This window comes from Aythya ferina (genome assembly GCF_964211825.1).
Source record: "Aythya ferina genome assembly, chromosome: W".
NCBI lineage: Eukaryota > Metazoa > Chordata > Aves > Anseriformes > Anatidae > Aythya > Aythya ferina.
This window is the reverse complement of record NC_140313.1, coordinates 16,640,412-16,654,930: the sequence shown is the minus strand read 5'-3', so window position 1 is coordinate 16,654,930 and position 14,519 is coordinate 16,640,412. Positions and strand designations below refer to the sequence as shown.

Sequence of the window (14,519 nt, the reverse complement as noted above, 5' to 3'; positions counted from 1 at the left end):
TATAGTCGTCCTGGTAGCTTGGTTTGCTCAGCTGCAGAAAGCCATGGGATCTTTGCTGTTTCAAAAATCCCTCAACACCGAAACACCTGAGAGAAACTGAGAAACTCTAAGCAGCGACCCGGACACAGAAATCGCGGGGAGACACAGGGAAAATCGTGGTGAGACGGGGGAAAGTGACGTCATCGCGGTGAGACGCGGGACATCCGGGATCGAGTTGCTACGGGAGATCGGAGGCGTCAGTTCACAACGGCAGACGACCGCCACCGTGTGGCGAGTTGGCACATAGCAGAGGGGTGGAGATCACGACCCTGCAGCCCGTCTGACGTAACCATGGAGGAAGCGGCTGTGCAGCTTCTCTCTAGCATTCTCTCTATGAGGGGCGTATCTTGCAATGTAAAAAAGATCAAATCCTTGGTACACTGGGCCCAGAAGGAGGGTTTTCTAAAGGAAATCCTTCTAATTTTTAGCCCAGATGAGTGGCGGCTTGTAGGAGATCATTTAAGGGATACAGCCATCACAAGTGGAAAGTTGGATAAAGATCTATGTATGACCTGGCGTGCAGTGCTTAACACGCTGTGTGGTATGAAAACCGAATGGCAGCTGGCTATGGCGGCGGTGCAAGCTTTCTCAGTACCATCTGGGACTGACAGACTGCCGAGTATGAAACCTGAGACTTCAGGAATTCTGCTGACACGATTTTTATCGTCGGTTCCTGCACCCACCCCGGTTCGGGGTATGACCTCTCCAATAAATCAATCAGCGGCAGAAATAACTGAGGGACTATCCGAGCAGAGTGCTGATGGGGAGTGGGGGCTGCCCTCCCCACCCCCCGCACCGGAAAATCTTGATAAAGCTGTGCTGCCAGCATCTTTGCCGCTGCCAGGCAGCAATAAATCCACTCGGGATGCTTTGACAATGAGAGGTGCAGCAGCAGCTTGCGAAAATCGACCTTCACTGAAGGAGCTGATGGGTACAGTGCAAGGAAAAGAAGACCTGATTAACAGACTGCAGACTCAGCTAGCAAAACAGAAGCAGCTGAGGACTGAGGAACTCAAAATTGCTCAAGAGAAAGCTGCCAAGATCAAAGAGTGGGTAACATTTAAGTTGAGAGAGCTTGAGCTAGAAAACTACCACCTGAAAAACTGTAATCAGAGGCTGACAGAGCAAATTGAAGCCCTTCAGGATACATTGCAAGGTATGACCAGCATTTCTCCCTTTAAATCTCTTTGGAGCTGTAATTCTCTGAAGTCCAGAGCACCACAGACTTCTTTACCTGAGAAGATAGACCAGAAATCTATGCTTCTTGCACCTGGTTTCAGGCAGCTATGTCAAACAAGACCTACCAAACGTGTCTTCTCTACAACAAGCATCGTCCTTGCCAATGACACCTTCACTGAGGATGGAGAGGACAAATCTCTGCTTTCTCAGAACACACTGAAGCTCATGTCTGACCCATCAAGCTGGAATCTCTCTGCAGAAAAAGACCTATTTTCAACCATAATCTCTGAACACATCTTAGGGTGCTCCGATCCTGTGTCTCTGCACCCTCCAGCTGAGCCCACAAAAACCCTTGAGGCTTTGACTTTCCGGTCTTCACTAGAGGGAAACCACTGCACTGTGAGCGCCTTGCAACAAATGTCTTTGGACGGAGCCGGCTCCTCTGATGATCTGAGTGCCAGGTTCTGTTCCCACCACCTGGATTCCACTTCCTCAGGAGAAATAATGAGCATGCTTGAGGGCACCCTCCAGACTGCTGGGCCACCCTTGGCCATGTCAATGTCGGCTGTTACAGCAGGTTCCATCTGTCCAGGGAGGGAATGTGGCCTTGGAAGTAGTATGACCTTTCCAAAAACACGGACTCCCAATGCACCGAGAGACAGTATCCAACTAGCCAAGAGACATTACAGCCAACCACAGTCAGGTGCTGGTTCTTTCCATTGTGTAATGAGCTTAGAGGCTAGCACCTTTCAGCCCCAGAACCACTCAGTCATTCAGTGCTGGTAACTCCTGGCTTTATGTGCTCCTCTGTTCCTGCCACAACATCACTTCCTCTGGTACATCAAACAGCACTTCCAGCGCCATGCAGACCCCAGGAGTGAAATAGGCAAGTATGCCATCTACTGCCAGAGATCAGTGGACTGCACTGTGCAAACTGGTGAGCGAGAAGCCAAGCCCTCACGGATGGAGATTGTGTCTCCTGCTGAGAAATCCCTACCACCACTCACTGCCCTTCAGCATCCCGGTGCACTTTATGAATGGAACCTACCAGGTTGTAGGTTTTGATGGCTCCTCAACAGTTATTCATCCATTTGCAGTGATTGGTCAGTGGCAAAAAGAAAAGGGGGAGAGTAAGGGGCGACAAAGACAGAAACAGTATCAGGAGGATGCCACTGACACTAACAGCACGGGTAATAGGAGTAGTATAAGTGAAACAGGTGATGGCAAGGGTGGAATGATAGGGCAGCATTTTCAAGTTCTGGAATGGATTTTCCTACAGATTCGGCCAAAAATGAGTGTTCCATATTCTCCCACGGGCCAAGTGATGGTTGAACGATCACACCAGGTTTTAAAGGAGCAATTAGTGAGACTATGTCCTGGTTTCAGTTAGGACAGAGTTAATTTTCTTCCTAGTAGCTGGTAGAATGCTATGTTTTGGCTTAGGATGAGAAGAGTGCTGATAACACCCCGATGTTTTAATTGTTGCAGAGCAATGCTTACACCAAGCCAAGGATGTTTCAGCTACTTGCTCTGTCCTGCCAACAGGCAGGCTGGGGGTGCAGCAAGAGCTGGGAGGGGACAGACCCAGGACAGCTGACCCAAACTGGCCAAAGGGGTATTCCATACCATCTGACGTCATGCTAAACAATATATAGGGGTGGCTAGCCAGGGTGGGGGGGCCAGCTGCTTGGGGTTAGGCTGGGCATCGGTCAGCGGGTGGTGAGCAATTGCACTGTGCATCACTTGTTTGTACACATTATTATTAGTACTATTATCATCATTGTTATTATTATTGTTATTATTATTTTCCTGTCTTATTAAACTGTCTTTATCTCAACCCACAGGCTTCACTTTCCCGTTTCTCTCCCCCATCCCAGAGAGGGAGGGCGGAGGGTGAGCGAACGGCTGTGTGGTGTTTAGCTGCCGGCCGGGTTAAACCATGACAGTCTTTTTGACACCCAATGTGGTGCTCGACAGGTTCAGATAACGACAGATCTGACCAGAGTGTGTTAAACTAAAATTGGTATAAGTATTAGACCTGCTTAATAGTTGCCAGTCACAATGCTGATTGCTTTAATCTTAACTCTGCTGCGCCTGTTTTCCAAATTGAGTATTATAGCACATTATTTTCCATATGTGCTCTCTGTCATGTTGTTTCTCCTGCGGGCCCTGGTTTCAGGTCATTATGGTACTGTGCGGTGTAACACTGGCTTATGAGACGATGAAATATCTGGTCATGACTCTAACTTGGTATTTGTACTCAGTAACGTCATCAACTCTATACTTTGGAAACTGTATCTCAGAAACTATTAGGAATTATACCTGTTGCCTTTTTTCATCAGGGAGTCAATCTGTGGAGGGGAAAGGGGAAGATATTTTTTCTTACTCGTTCACTCTCCCTTTCTTTTTCACCACCCCTTTATCCTCCTTGATCACTCTGCCTTTCTCCTTCACCACCCTCATATCCTCCGAGCTTGTTACAATAGTTCTCCAAGATACTGAATATCCTTGGGATACTCAGACCAGCATGTTCTTGTTGTTATGCCTCCTGAATGTGCTTCAGGTTTTGCTTAAAGTTAAACAACTACTTAGGAATCTCATCCAGAGATCTGCCCGGAGGCAGGATAGTTGTGAGTGCCAGGGAGTATGGGAGGATATGGGCAGGCATCTAGAGCAGTGGGCACCTCCAGTGTTTTGGAAATTCACCCCTGAACACCTGAAAAATCCTCAAAAACTGGCAGAATGCTTGAAAAAAAGGTGTCATGACTCTGGCAGTTCCAAAGTAACACAAATCATTGTAACGTGCTGGGGCCTGGCTCATGCCTATTGAGCTGCCATTGATACTGCTATCAACTTAGTGACAGACCCTGCGGCTACTCCTAGTCCTCTGACAGGTCCACCTACGATGGACTCTGCAGCCGCTCCAGCTCCTGCAGCCGCTCCAGTTCCTGCAGCTGCTCCAGTTCCTGCAACCGCTCCAGCTCCTGTGGCTGGGTCAGAGAAACGAGCTGTAGCATTGCAAGTTGACCCTGCAGAGGGTATTCCAACCCCTGTGGCAGACCCTGTAGCTGGGTCAGAGAAACGAGCTGTAGCAGTGCAAGTTGCCCCTGCAGACAAGGTGAAAAAATGGTATAGAGATTCAGGTCGTTTAGAACGCAGAGAGTCTTCTGCTAAATCTAGGTATAGAGACGACGATGCTGGGCCATCAGGGATTCAGGAGGAGGAAGATGAGGATGCCGAAAAATCAACAGTAACTACCCGAAACCTATACGAGCGTGAGCTACGAGATGGGCGAAAAGATTTTGGTCATTGTATAGGTGAGCAGCTTGTCACCTGGCTGCTCCGGTGCTGGGACACTGGAGCCAAGTGTGTGGAATTAGACGGCAGGGAAGCCAAGCGACTGGGATCCCTTGCTAGAGACGCAGGCATTGACAAAGCAATTGCAGATGGAGCACAATCTCACAGCCTCTGGAGGCGTCTCCTCTCAGCTGTGAGGGAAAGGTATCCCTTCAAGGAAGAACTTTTATGTCTACCAGGCAAGTGGACCACTATGGAGAAGGGAATCCAGTACCTGAGGGAATTAGCCATACAGGAAATGATTTATGAGGACCCAGACCTCAGACAAACATCCAGAGATCCAGATGAAGTCAGGTGTACATGACCCATGTGGCGGACGTTTGTACGGAGTGCACCTTCATCATATGCCAGCTCATTGGCAATAATGGCCTGGAAGGATGATGAGGAACCCACAGTGGATGAAGTGGCTAAACAACTCCGGCAGTACAAAGAAAGTCTCTCCTCTTCCTTACAGGCCTGCGTCTCAGCTGTGGAGAAACTTTCTGAAGAGTTCCACCAACTTAAAGAGAATCTATCTTCCTCCCCACCTGAACAAACTAGTGTCCACCAACCAAAAGAGAACACTTGGGAGAAACTTTCTGAAAAGGTTCACCAACTTGAAGAGAGTTTATTTTCCTCCCCACCTGCACAAAGCAGGGTATCAGCTATCAGGGGTAAGCGTTCATCTGCACAAGGAAGACAATATGGTGGGTACTCACCCCGTGCCACCCTGTGGTTTTACTTACGAGACCATGGAGAGGACATGAGAAAATGGGATGGAAAATCTACCGCGACCCTAGAGGCACGGGTACGTGAGTTGCAAAAGAAAACAATCCGGAAAAAGGGATTCTCTGAAAAGTTTGCTGCTCCAACTTCCAGCAGACAGTCCTTCAAACACAGAAACGAAGAAGATTATGACCAGGATTAGGGGGGCCCTGCCTCCAGCCAGGGGGAGGAAAAGGACAATCGAGTTTATTGGACTGTGTGGATTCGATGGCCTGGCACGTCAGACGCACAGAAGTATAAGGCTTTAGTAGACACCGGTGCACAATGTACTGTAATGCCATCGAGCTATGAAGGGCCAGAGCCCATCAGTATTTATGGAGTGACAGGGGGATCTCAGCAGTTGACTGTATTGGAGTCTGAAGTGAGTCTGACTGGGAATGAGTGGCAAAAGCACCGTATTGTGACTGGCCCGGATGCTCCGTGCATCCTTGGCATAGACCATCTTAGAAGAGGATACTTCAAGGACCCAAAAGGGTTCCGGTGGGCTTTTGGCATAGCTGCCTTAGAGACAGAGGACATTAAAGAGTTGTCTACCTTGCCTGGTCTCTCAGAGGACCCCTCTGTTGTGGGGTTGCTGAGGGTCGAAGAACAGCAAGTGCCAATCACTACCACAACTGTGCACCGGCGGCAATATCGCACTAACCGAGACTCCCTGATTCCCATCCATAAGCTAATTCGTCAAGTGGAGTGAGTGGAGACTAACAGTTTACTATTGGGGTCTGAACGAAGTCACGCCACCACTGAGTGTTGCAGTGCCGAATATGCTAGAACTCCAGTACGAACTCGAATCGAAGGCAGCCAAGTGGTACACCACAACTGATATCACTAATGCACTTTTCTCCATCCCTCTAGCAGCAGAGTGCAGGCCACAGTTTGCTTTCACTTGGAGGAGTGTCCAATACACCTGGAATCGGCTGCCCCAGGGGTGGAAACACAGCCCTACCATTTGCCATGGACTGATCCAGTCTGCGCTGGAGCAGGGGGAAGCTCCTGAACACCTGCAGTACATCGATGACATCATTGTGTGGGGTGACACAGCAGAGGAAGTTTTCGAGAAAGGGAAGAAAATAGTCCAAATCCTTCTGAAAGCCGGTTTTGCCATAAAACAAAATAAAGTCAAAGGACCTGCATGAGAGATCCAGTTTTTAGGAATAAAATGGCAAGATGGATGTCGTCAAATCCCAATGGATGTGATCAACAAAATAACAGCTATGTCTCCACCAACTAACAAAAAAGAAACACAGACTTTCCTAGGTGTTGTGGGGTTTTGGAGAATGCACATCCCAAATTACAGTCTGATTGTAAACCCGCTCTACCAAGTAACCCGTAAGAATTAGTTTGAATGGGGCCCTGAGCAATGACAAGCCTTTGAACAAATCAAGCAGGAAATAGTTCATGCAGTAGCCCTTGGGCCAGTTCGAACAGGACCAGATGTAAAGAATGTGCTCTACACTGCAGCCGGGGAGAACGGCCCCACCTGGAGCCTTTGGCAGAAAGAACCTGGGGAAACTCGAGGTCGACCCCTGGGGTTTTGGAGTCGGGGATACAGAGGATCTGAGGCCTGCTATACTCCAACTGAAAAGGAGATATTGGCAGCATATGAAGGAACTCGATCTGCTTCGGAGATGGTCGGTACTGAAGCGCAGCTCCTCCTAGCACCCCAACTGCCGGTACTAGGCTGGATGTTCAAAGGAAGGGTCCCCTCTACACATCATGCAACTGATGCTACATGGAGCAAGTGGGTTGCACTGATTACTCAGCGGGCTCGAATAGGAAACCCCAGTCACCCAGGAATCTTGGAAGTGATTATGGGCTGGCCAGAAGGCAAATACTTTGGGATATGATCAGAGGAGGAGGTGGGTCGTGCTGAAGAAGCCCCACTGTACAACCAGTTACCAGAGAATATACCAGAAGAAATATGCCCTGATCACTGATGGGTCCTGTCGTATTGTGGGGAAGCATCGGAGATGGAAGGCTGCTGTATGGAGTCCTACACGATGAGTTGTCCTAACTGAAACCAGGACAGACTAAAAGAGATCAAGAACATCGATGAGCGATTGTCCGAGGCATTGGTTGTCTTGAATCACTTACGTTTGACTAGTGACCGAGAATGGTCATTTGCCGAGGCGATCGGCTCCGGGGCAGACGCGTTCTGCAGCGGAGCGGGGGATCGGACCAGGCAGGGCTAATTTTTTCCGGCATCGAGCCTACTTGAGGGAGCCGCCAGGACCCGGCAGCCCTCGTGAGGGAGGCTGACGAGGCGAAGGCGGAGCCAGCAGCGCCCCCTCCCCAGCCGTTCAAAAGCTGCCCCTAGGGAGCGCGAACAGGGCGTGGCGCGTCAGAAGGGAGTGGCGCGGCAGTTAGCGCAGGCAGGGCGCGCAGGAAGGGCAGAGCGCTCCCCCTACACACAAACAACACCTCCTTAACAACAGCCGTAACTAGGTGATAATGGTCGCCACCAGGCACGGCGCGCTCTCCAGAAAGTCGGTACACACGCAGACCGACTACCCGTTAAAAAATGCCGCAGTTCAGGTCACCGGATGCAAGGAGTGTCTGAGCCTGTTGCTGCCATCGGCGGGAGGCAGAGAAACTGCGTGCGTGAGGTGCGAGCAGGTGAATGACCTGGTCCGCATGGTGGCGGAGCTCAAGGAGGAGGTGGAGAGGTTGAGGGCCATCAGGGAGTGTGAGCGGGAGATAGACTTCTGGAGTAACTCCCTGCAGGGCCTCAAGGGGAGGTGCCGAGGTGAGACTCCTCAAATGGGGGCGGACCCCCTGCCCTGTCCCCGTCGGGCAGAGGGAGGGGATCTGGGAGCTGAGGAGGAATGGAAACAGGTCCCTGCTCGACATCGCAGGCGATGCCTTCCCCTTCCGGCCCCACCTTCCCAGGTGCCCTTACGCAACAGGTTTGAGGCCCTAGAGATTGAGAGGCCGGTGTGTGAGGAAGAGGTAGCAAATGTTCCCAGGAGGATGCCTGGGGCGAGGAGGTCAACTCCGCGCCTCAGGACTGCCTCCACCAAGAAAGACAGGAGGGTTATTGTTGTTGGTGACTCGATTCTTAGGGGAACAGAGGGCCCTATTTGTCGGCCTGACCCTACCCGTAGGGAAGTCTGCTGTCTCCCTGGGGCCAGGGTCAGGGACGTTGCCAGGAAGCTTCCTAACCTGGTACGCCCCTCTGACTATTACCCCCTTTTGATAGTCCAGGCGGGCAGTGATAACATCGAAGAGAGAAGCCTCAAGGCTATCAAAAGGGACTTTAGGGGACTGGGTCGGTTAGTGGATGGAGCGGGAGTGCAGGTGGTGTTTTTGTCCATCCCTACGGTGGCAGGGAGGGGTTCAGAGAGGACACAGAAAGCCCACCTGTTAAACACGTGGCTCCGGGACTGGTGCCAACGCAGAAATCTTGGGTTTTTTGATCATGGGGCACTTTACTCAGCACCTGGCCTGATGGCCGCAGACGGGTCCCTATCTTTTAGGGGAAAAAGGATCCTGGGCCAGGAACTGGCAGGGCTCATTGAGAGGGCTTTAAACTAGGTAGGAAGGGGGATGGGGCTGAGGCTAGGATTGTTGGGGCTGTGCTAGGGGGAACAATGGCAAGGCCGGAGGATAAGGCAATGGCCCAGCTGAAGTGCATCTACACCAATGCACGCAGCATGGGTAACAAACAGGAGGAGCTGGAAACCATCGTGCGGCAGGCAGGCTACGACTTGGTTGCCATCACGGAGACGTGGTGGGACCAGTCTCATGACTGGAGTGCTGCAATGCCTGGCTATAAGCTCTATAGAAGGGACAGGCAGCATAGAAGGGGTGGTGGTGTGGCTCTCTATATTAGAGAGTCTTTTGAGGTTGTAGAACTCGAGGTTGGGAATGACAAGGTCGAGTCCCTTTGGGTTAGGATCGGCAGGGACAACAAGGCTAGTGTCCTGGTCGGGGTCTGCTATAGACCGCCGAACCAGGATGAGGAGACAGATGAGGAATTCTACAGGTAGCTGACAGAGGTTGCAAAATCGTCAGCTCTTGTACTCGTGGGGGACTTCAACTTCCCTGACATATCCTGGAAGCACAACACAGCCCAGAGAAAGCAGTCTAGGAGGTTTCTGGAGAGCGTGGAAGATAGCTTCCTGACGCAGCTGGTTAGTGAACCTACCAGGGGTGGTGCCCCGCTAGACCTTCTCTTCACAAACAGAGAAGGACTGGTGGAGGACGTGATTGTCGGGAGCTGTCTTGGGCAGAGTGACCACGAAATGGTGGAGTTCTCTATTCTTCACGAGGCCAGGAAGGGGACCAGTAAAACCGCTGTATTGGACTTTCGGAGGGCTGACTTTGAGCTGCTCAGGACACTGGTTGGTGGAGTCCCTTGGGAGGCGGTTCTGAAGGGCAGAGGAGTCCAGGAAGGCTGGGCGCTCTTCAAGAGGGAAGTCTTAATGGTGCAGGAACGGTCTGTCCCCACGTGCCCAAAGACGAGCTGGCGGGGAAGAAGACCGGCCTGGCTCAACAGAGAATTGTGGCTTGATCTTAGGAGGAAAAAGAGGGTTTATAAGCTTTGGAAAAGTGGGCAGGCCACTAAGGAGGACTTTAAAGAAGTAGCGAGGCTGTGCAGGGACAAAATTAGGAAGGCCAAAGCTTATCTGGAGCTCAATCTGGCTACTGCCATCAAAGATAACAAAAAACGTTTCTATAAATACATCAACACAAAAAGGAGGACTAAGGAGAATCTCCATCCTTTACTGGATGCGGGGGGAAACTTAGTTACAAGAGATGAGGAAAAGGCGGAGGTGCTCAATGCCTTCTTTGCCTCAGTCTTTAGCGGCAATACCGGATGTTCTCTGGATACCCAGTACCCTGAGCTGGTGGAAGGGGATGGGGAGCAGGATGTGGCCCTCATTATCCATGAAGAACTGGTTGGTGACCTGCTACGGCACTTGGATGTGCACAAGTTGATGGGGCCGGATGGGATCCACCCAAGGGTACTGAGGGAACTGGCAGAGGAGCTGGCCAAGCCACTATCCATCATTTATCAGCAGTCCTGGCTATCGGGGGAGGTCCCAATCGACTGGCGGCTAGCAAATGTGACGCCCATCTACAAGAAGGGCCGGAGGGCAGACCCGGGAAACTACAGGCCTGTCAGTTTGACCTCAGTGTCAGGAAAGCTCATGGAGCAGATCCTCCTGAGAGTCATCATGCAGCACTTGCAGGGGAAGCAGGCGATCAGGCCCAGTCAGCATGGCTTTATGAAAGGCAGGTCATGCCTGACTGTCCTGGTTTTAGTTAGAACAGAATTAATTTTCTTCCTAGTAGCTGGTGGAATGCTGTGTTTTGGCTTAGGATGAGAAGAGTGCTGATAACACCCCGATGTTTTAATTGTTGCAGAGCAGTGCTTATACCAAGCAAAGGACATCTCAGCCTTTTGCTCTGTCCTGCCAACAGGCAGGCTGGGTGTGCAGTAAGAGCTGGGAGGGGACAGACCCAGGACAGGTGACCCAAACTAGCCAAAGGGGTATTCCATCCCATCTGATGTCATGCTAAACAATATATAGGGGTGGCTAGCCGGGGGGAGGGGGCTGGACTGCTCGGAGTTAGGCTGGGCATCGGTCAGCGGGTGGTGAGCAATTGCATTGTGCATCACTTGTTTGTACATATTATTATTACTTTCCTATTATCACCATTGTAACATTATTGTTATTATTGTTATTATTATTTTGTTATTATTATTTTCCTGTCTTATTAAACTGTCTTTATCTCAACTCACGGGCTTCACTTTCCATTTCTCTCCCCCGTCCCAGAGAGGGAGGGGGGAGGGTGAGCGAACGGCTGCGTGGTGTTTAGCTGCCAGCCGGGTTAAACCACGACACTGACGAACCTGATCTCCTTCTATGACAAAGTGACGTGCTGGGTGGACGAGGGAAAGGCTGTGGATGTGGTCTACCTTGACTTCAGCAAGGCTTTTGACACCGTTTCCCACAGCATTCTCCTCAATAAACTGGCTGCTCTTGGCTTGGACTGGCGCACGCTTCGTTGGGTTAGAAACTGGCTGGATAGCCGGGCCCAAAGAGTCGTGGTGAATGGAGCCAAGTCCAGTTGGAGGCCAGTCACTAGTGGCGTCCCCCAGGGCTCGGTGCTGGGGCCGGTCCTCTTTAATATCTTCATCGATGATCTGGACGAGGGCATCGAGTGCACCCTCAGTAAGTTTGCAGATGACACCAAGTTAGGTGCGTGTGTCGATCTGCTTGAGGGTAAGAAAGCTCTGCAGGAGGATCTGGATAGGCTGCACCGATGGGCTGAGGTCAACTGCATGAAGTTCAACAAGGCCAAGTGCCGGGTCCTGCACCTGGGGCGCAATAACCCCAAGCAGAGCTACAGGCTGGGAGAGGAATGGTTGGAGAGCTGCCAGGCAGAGAAGGACCTGGGAGTGATGGTGGATAGTCGGCTGAATATGAGCCAGCAGTGCGCTCAGGTGGCCAAGAAGGCCAACGGCATCCTGGCTTGTATCAGGAACAGTGTGACCAGCAGGGCTAGGGAGGTGATCGTCCCCCTGTACTCAGCTCTGGTGAGGCCGCACCTCGAGTACTGTGTTCAGTTTTGGGCCCCTCGCTACAAGAAGGACATCGAGGTGCTTGAGCGGGTACAGAGAAGGGCAACGAAGCTGGTGAGGGGCCTGGAGAACAAGTCCTACGAGGAGCGGCTGAGGGAGCTGGGCTTGTTCAGCCTGGAGAAGAGGAGGCTCAGGGGCGACCTTATCGCTCTAAAATGGGTATGGGTACCTCAAGGGAGGCTGTAGCGAGGTGGGGGTTGGTTTGTTCTCCCACGTGCCTGGTGACAGGACGAGGGGGAATGGGCTTAAGTTGAGCCAGGGGAGTTTTAGGTTGGATGTTAGGAAGAACTTCTTCACTGAAAGGGTTGTGAGGCACTGGAACAGGCTGCCCAGGGAAGTGGTGGAGTCACCATCCCTGGAAGTCTTCAAAAGACGTTTAGATGTAGAGCTTAGGGAAATGGTTTAGTGGGGACTGCTAGTGTTAGGTCAGAGGTTGGACTCGATGATCTTGAGGTCTCTTCCAACCTAGAAAATTCTGTGATTCTGTGATTCTGAGAAGACCCTCCTGTGAGTATTCATTTTCAGACAATAAATATAGCAGCACCAAATGTGTTACCACAAATAAGAATGAATTACTGACATCCTGCTACAGGAACTTGGAAAGGGCCATATGGGTACAGAAATACAAATAACACCTGTGATTACAATGACACTGCTAAGCAGGGTTTAGGGGCTTATTGCACGGAGACAAGGGGTAACAACTATAGCATTTGGAACAATCGTACAGCTATGGCCTTACCTCCTGATGTTTTTCTGATTTGCGGGGATAGGGCCTGGCAAGGTATCCCTGCAAATGCTATCAGAGATCCATGTTACTTAGACAAACTTACTATATTTGCTCCTAGTGTGTCGCAGTTGCGTGAGATCACCAGACATAAATGGGCATTGCTCGCACCGGATTGCAATGATAATGTCGAATCGCTTGGTGTTGCAGCTAGAGCGGCATTGGCAAGTTTAGTGCCAGGAGTGGCATCTGCAGCCGCACTTAACAACTTAGAAAAATTGGTATGCTGGGCCAAGAAGCAAGCCCATGCCACGACAGAGATACTAGAGGAGATGTTACCATATCAAAATAGTCTGCGACATGTGTTCTTACAGCATCGAGCTGCTTTTGACTTCTTGCTCTTGGCTCAAGGGCATGGGTGTGAGGACTTGGAGGGAATGTGCTGTTTGAACCTTTCTGATCATAATGAGTCAATTCACAAATCCATTACTTTCCAGAAAGAGCACATGAGAAAGATTCAATATGATATCAATCCTTTCAATCAATGGTTCACTGATTTGTTTGAAAGGATGCCTAGATGGTTACTGGGATTAATCAAAGAGGGATTAAGGATTCTGTTTGTTGTGGAGTTAATCATCATTGCGTGTTGTATTGTAATAAACGTGGTTAAAGGGTTACTTGCAAGACTGTTACATCGGGCTTGGTTTGCTCAAACAGAAAAAGGGGGAGTTGTTGAGGGATTTTTGAAACAGCAAAGATCCCATGGCTTGCTGCAGGTGAGCAAACCAAGCTACCAGGACGACTATGAGAAGTTCCCATGACAGTGTTCCCACATCGCCCGATTGAGGAATTTAAAAAAATATTGTTGCTAGCAGCTGGCTTCAAGGACAAGGTCTACGTGACTGCTAATCACAAGGGGGTTGTTTTCTTGCAGGTGGGGTTGTTTTTGTGCAGTTGTTTGTGAGTGCTTTTGACCAATAATCTTGTGTGAGACACTATCCACCCCTGTTAAGTTTACTATAAAAGTTAGGCTATTTGGGTAATAAAACAGAGCATGATCTGACCATACAAGTGTCTGTCGTGTTTTCGGTCGTTCTTCCTGCAACAGCTACCTTTTGGGCATCAGTCATGGATGATAAACAGTGAAGTGGAAGTTTCCATTTTTGTTCTTTATTATTTTTTGCAGCATAGATATTCTGATAAAATTAATGAAATATTAAAACTGAAAAAAAGTAAGAAAAAGGAATTTATACCTGGCATGTTCCTGAACTCCAACAATCTCTACTTCACTATCAGAAGAGGCAATATTAATTTCTTCATTGATCTGGGCATTACCAGAAGAGGTTTTGTCACTTGCAAGGAAGCCTGGATCCAAATGACCTATAGAAGGGAAAAATGCAAACACTTAACAGCTTACATGTCTCAGAAATCAGCTGGAAAAGGAATTTCTAGATCTAACCCCCCCAAAAATGAAATACCAAGATTGGGAAAGGTTATTAAATCAACTTAGCTAACTTTCAGTTCATTATCAGATACAGGATGATCATTAGATTTATCCTATCTCAGTAGCTCTAGTGACGGTGTTATCACACAAATGTGAGAAAAGACATACCATTATGTCAGGAACACTTCTCTGATTTAGGGGTAATTAGACTTTCCAACTGTTATTTTACAATAATGCTGAGTTAGCCTGCACGTCAACCTCTTTGAAATAAAGCAAGATGACAATCTATTGTCAATAAATCAAACCCAGTGACACTATGGGAAAGAAAGTCTACAGGATGGATGGAAACACCACACGCTCTGAGGAAATAGAAATGTTGGTGTCAACATTTTGTTCTAAACTAGGAGAAGACAGAAGAAAAC

General features: G+C 49.7%; 1 protein-coding gene and 1 long non-coding RNA gene across 2 annotated transcripts in view; one reads left to right on the top strand and one right to left on the bottom strand.

The window, feature by feature from the left end:
• The window catches only part of LOC311426393, a 569,271-nt gene that overhangs the window by 397,169 nt on the left and 157,583 nt on the right, over nucleotides 1-14,519 (top strand). The window lies entirely within an intron of this gene.
• Nucleotides 1-14,519, bottom strand: part of LOC311426309 (protein ARK2N-like) — a 98,620-nt gene that overhangs the window by 4,348 nt on the left and 79,753 nt on the right. The window contains exon 4 of the mRNA XM_084502716.1: nucleotides 13,907-14,033. Coding sequence (XP_084358842.1) covers nucleotides 13,907-14,033 — 127 coding nt within the window. The remainder of the gene's footprint in view (nucleotides 1-13,906; nucleotides 14,034-14,519) is intronic.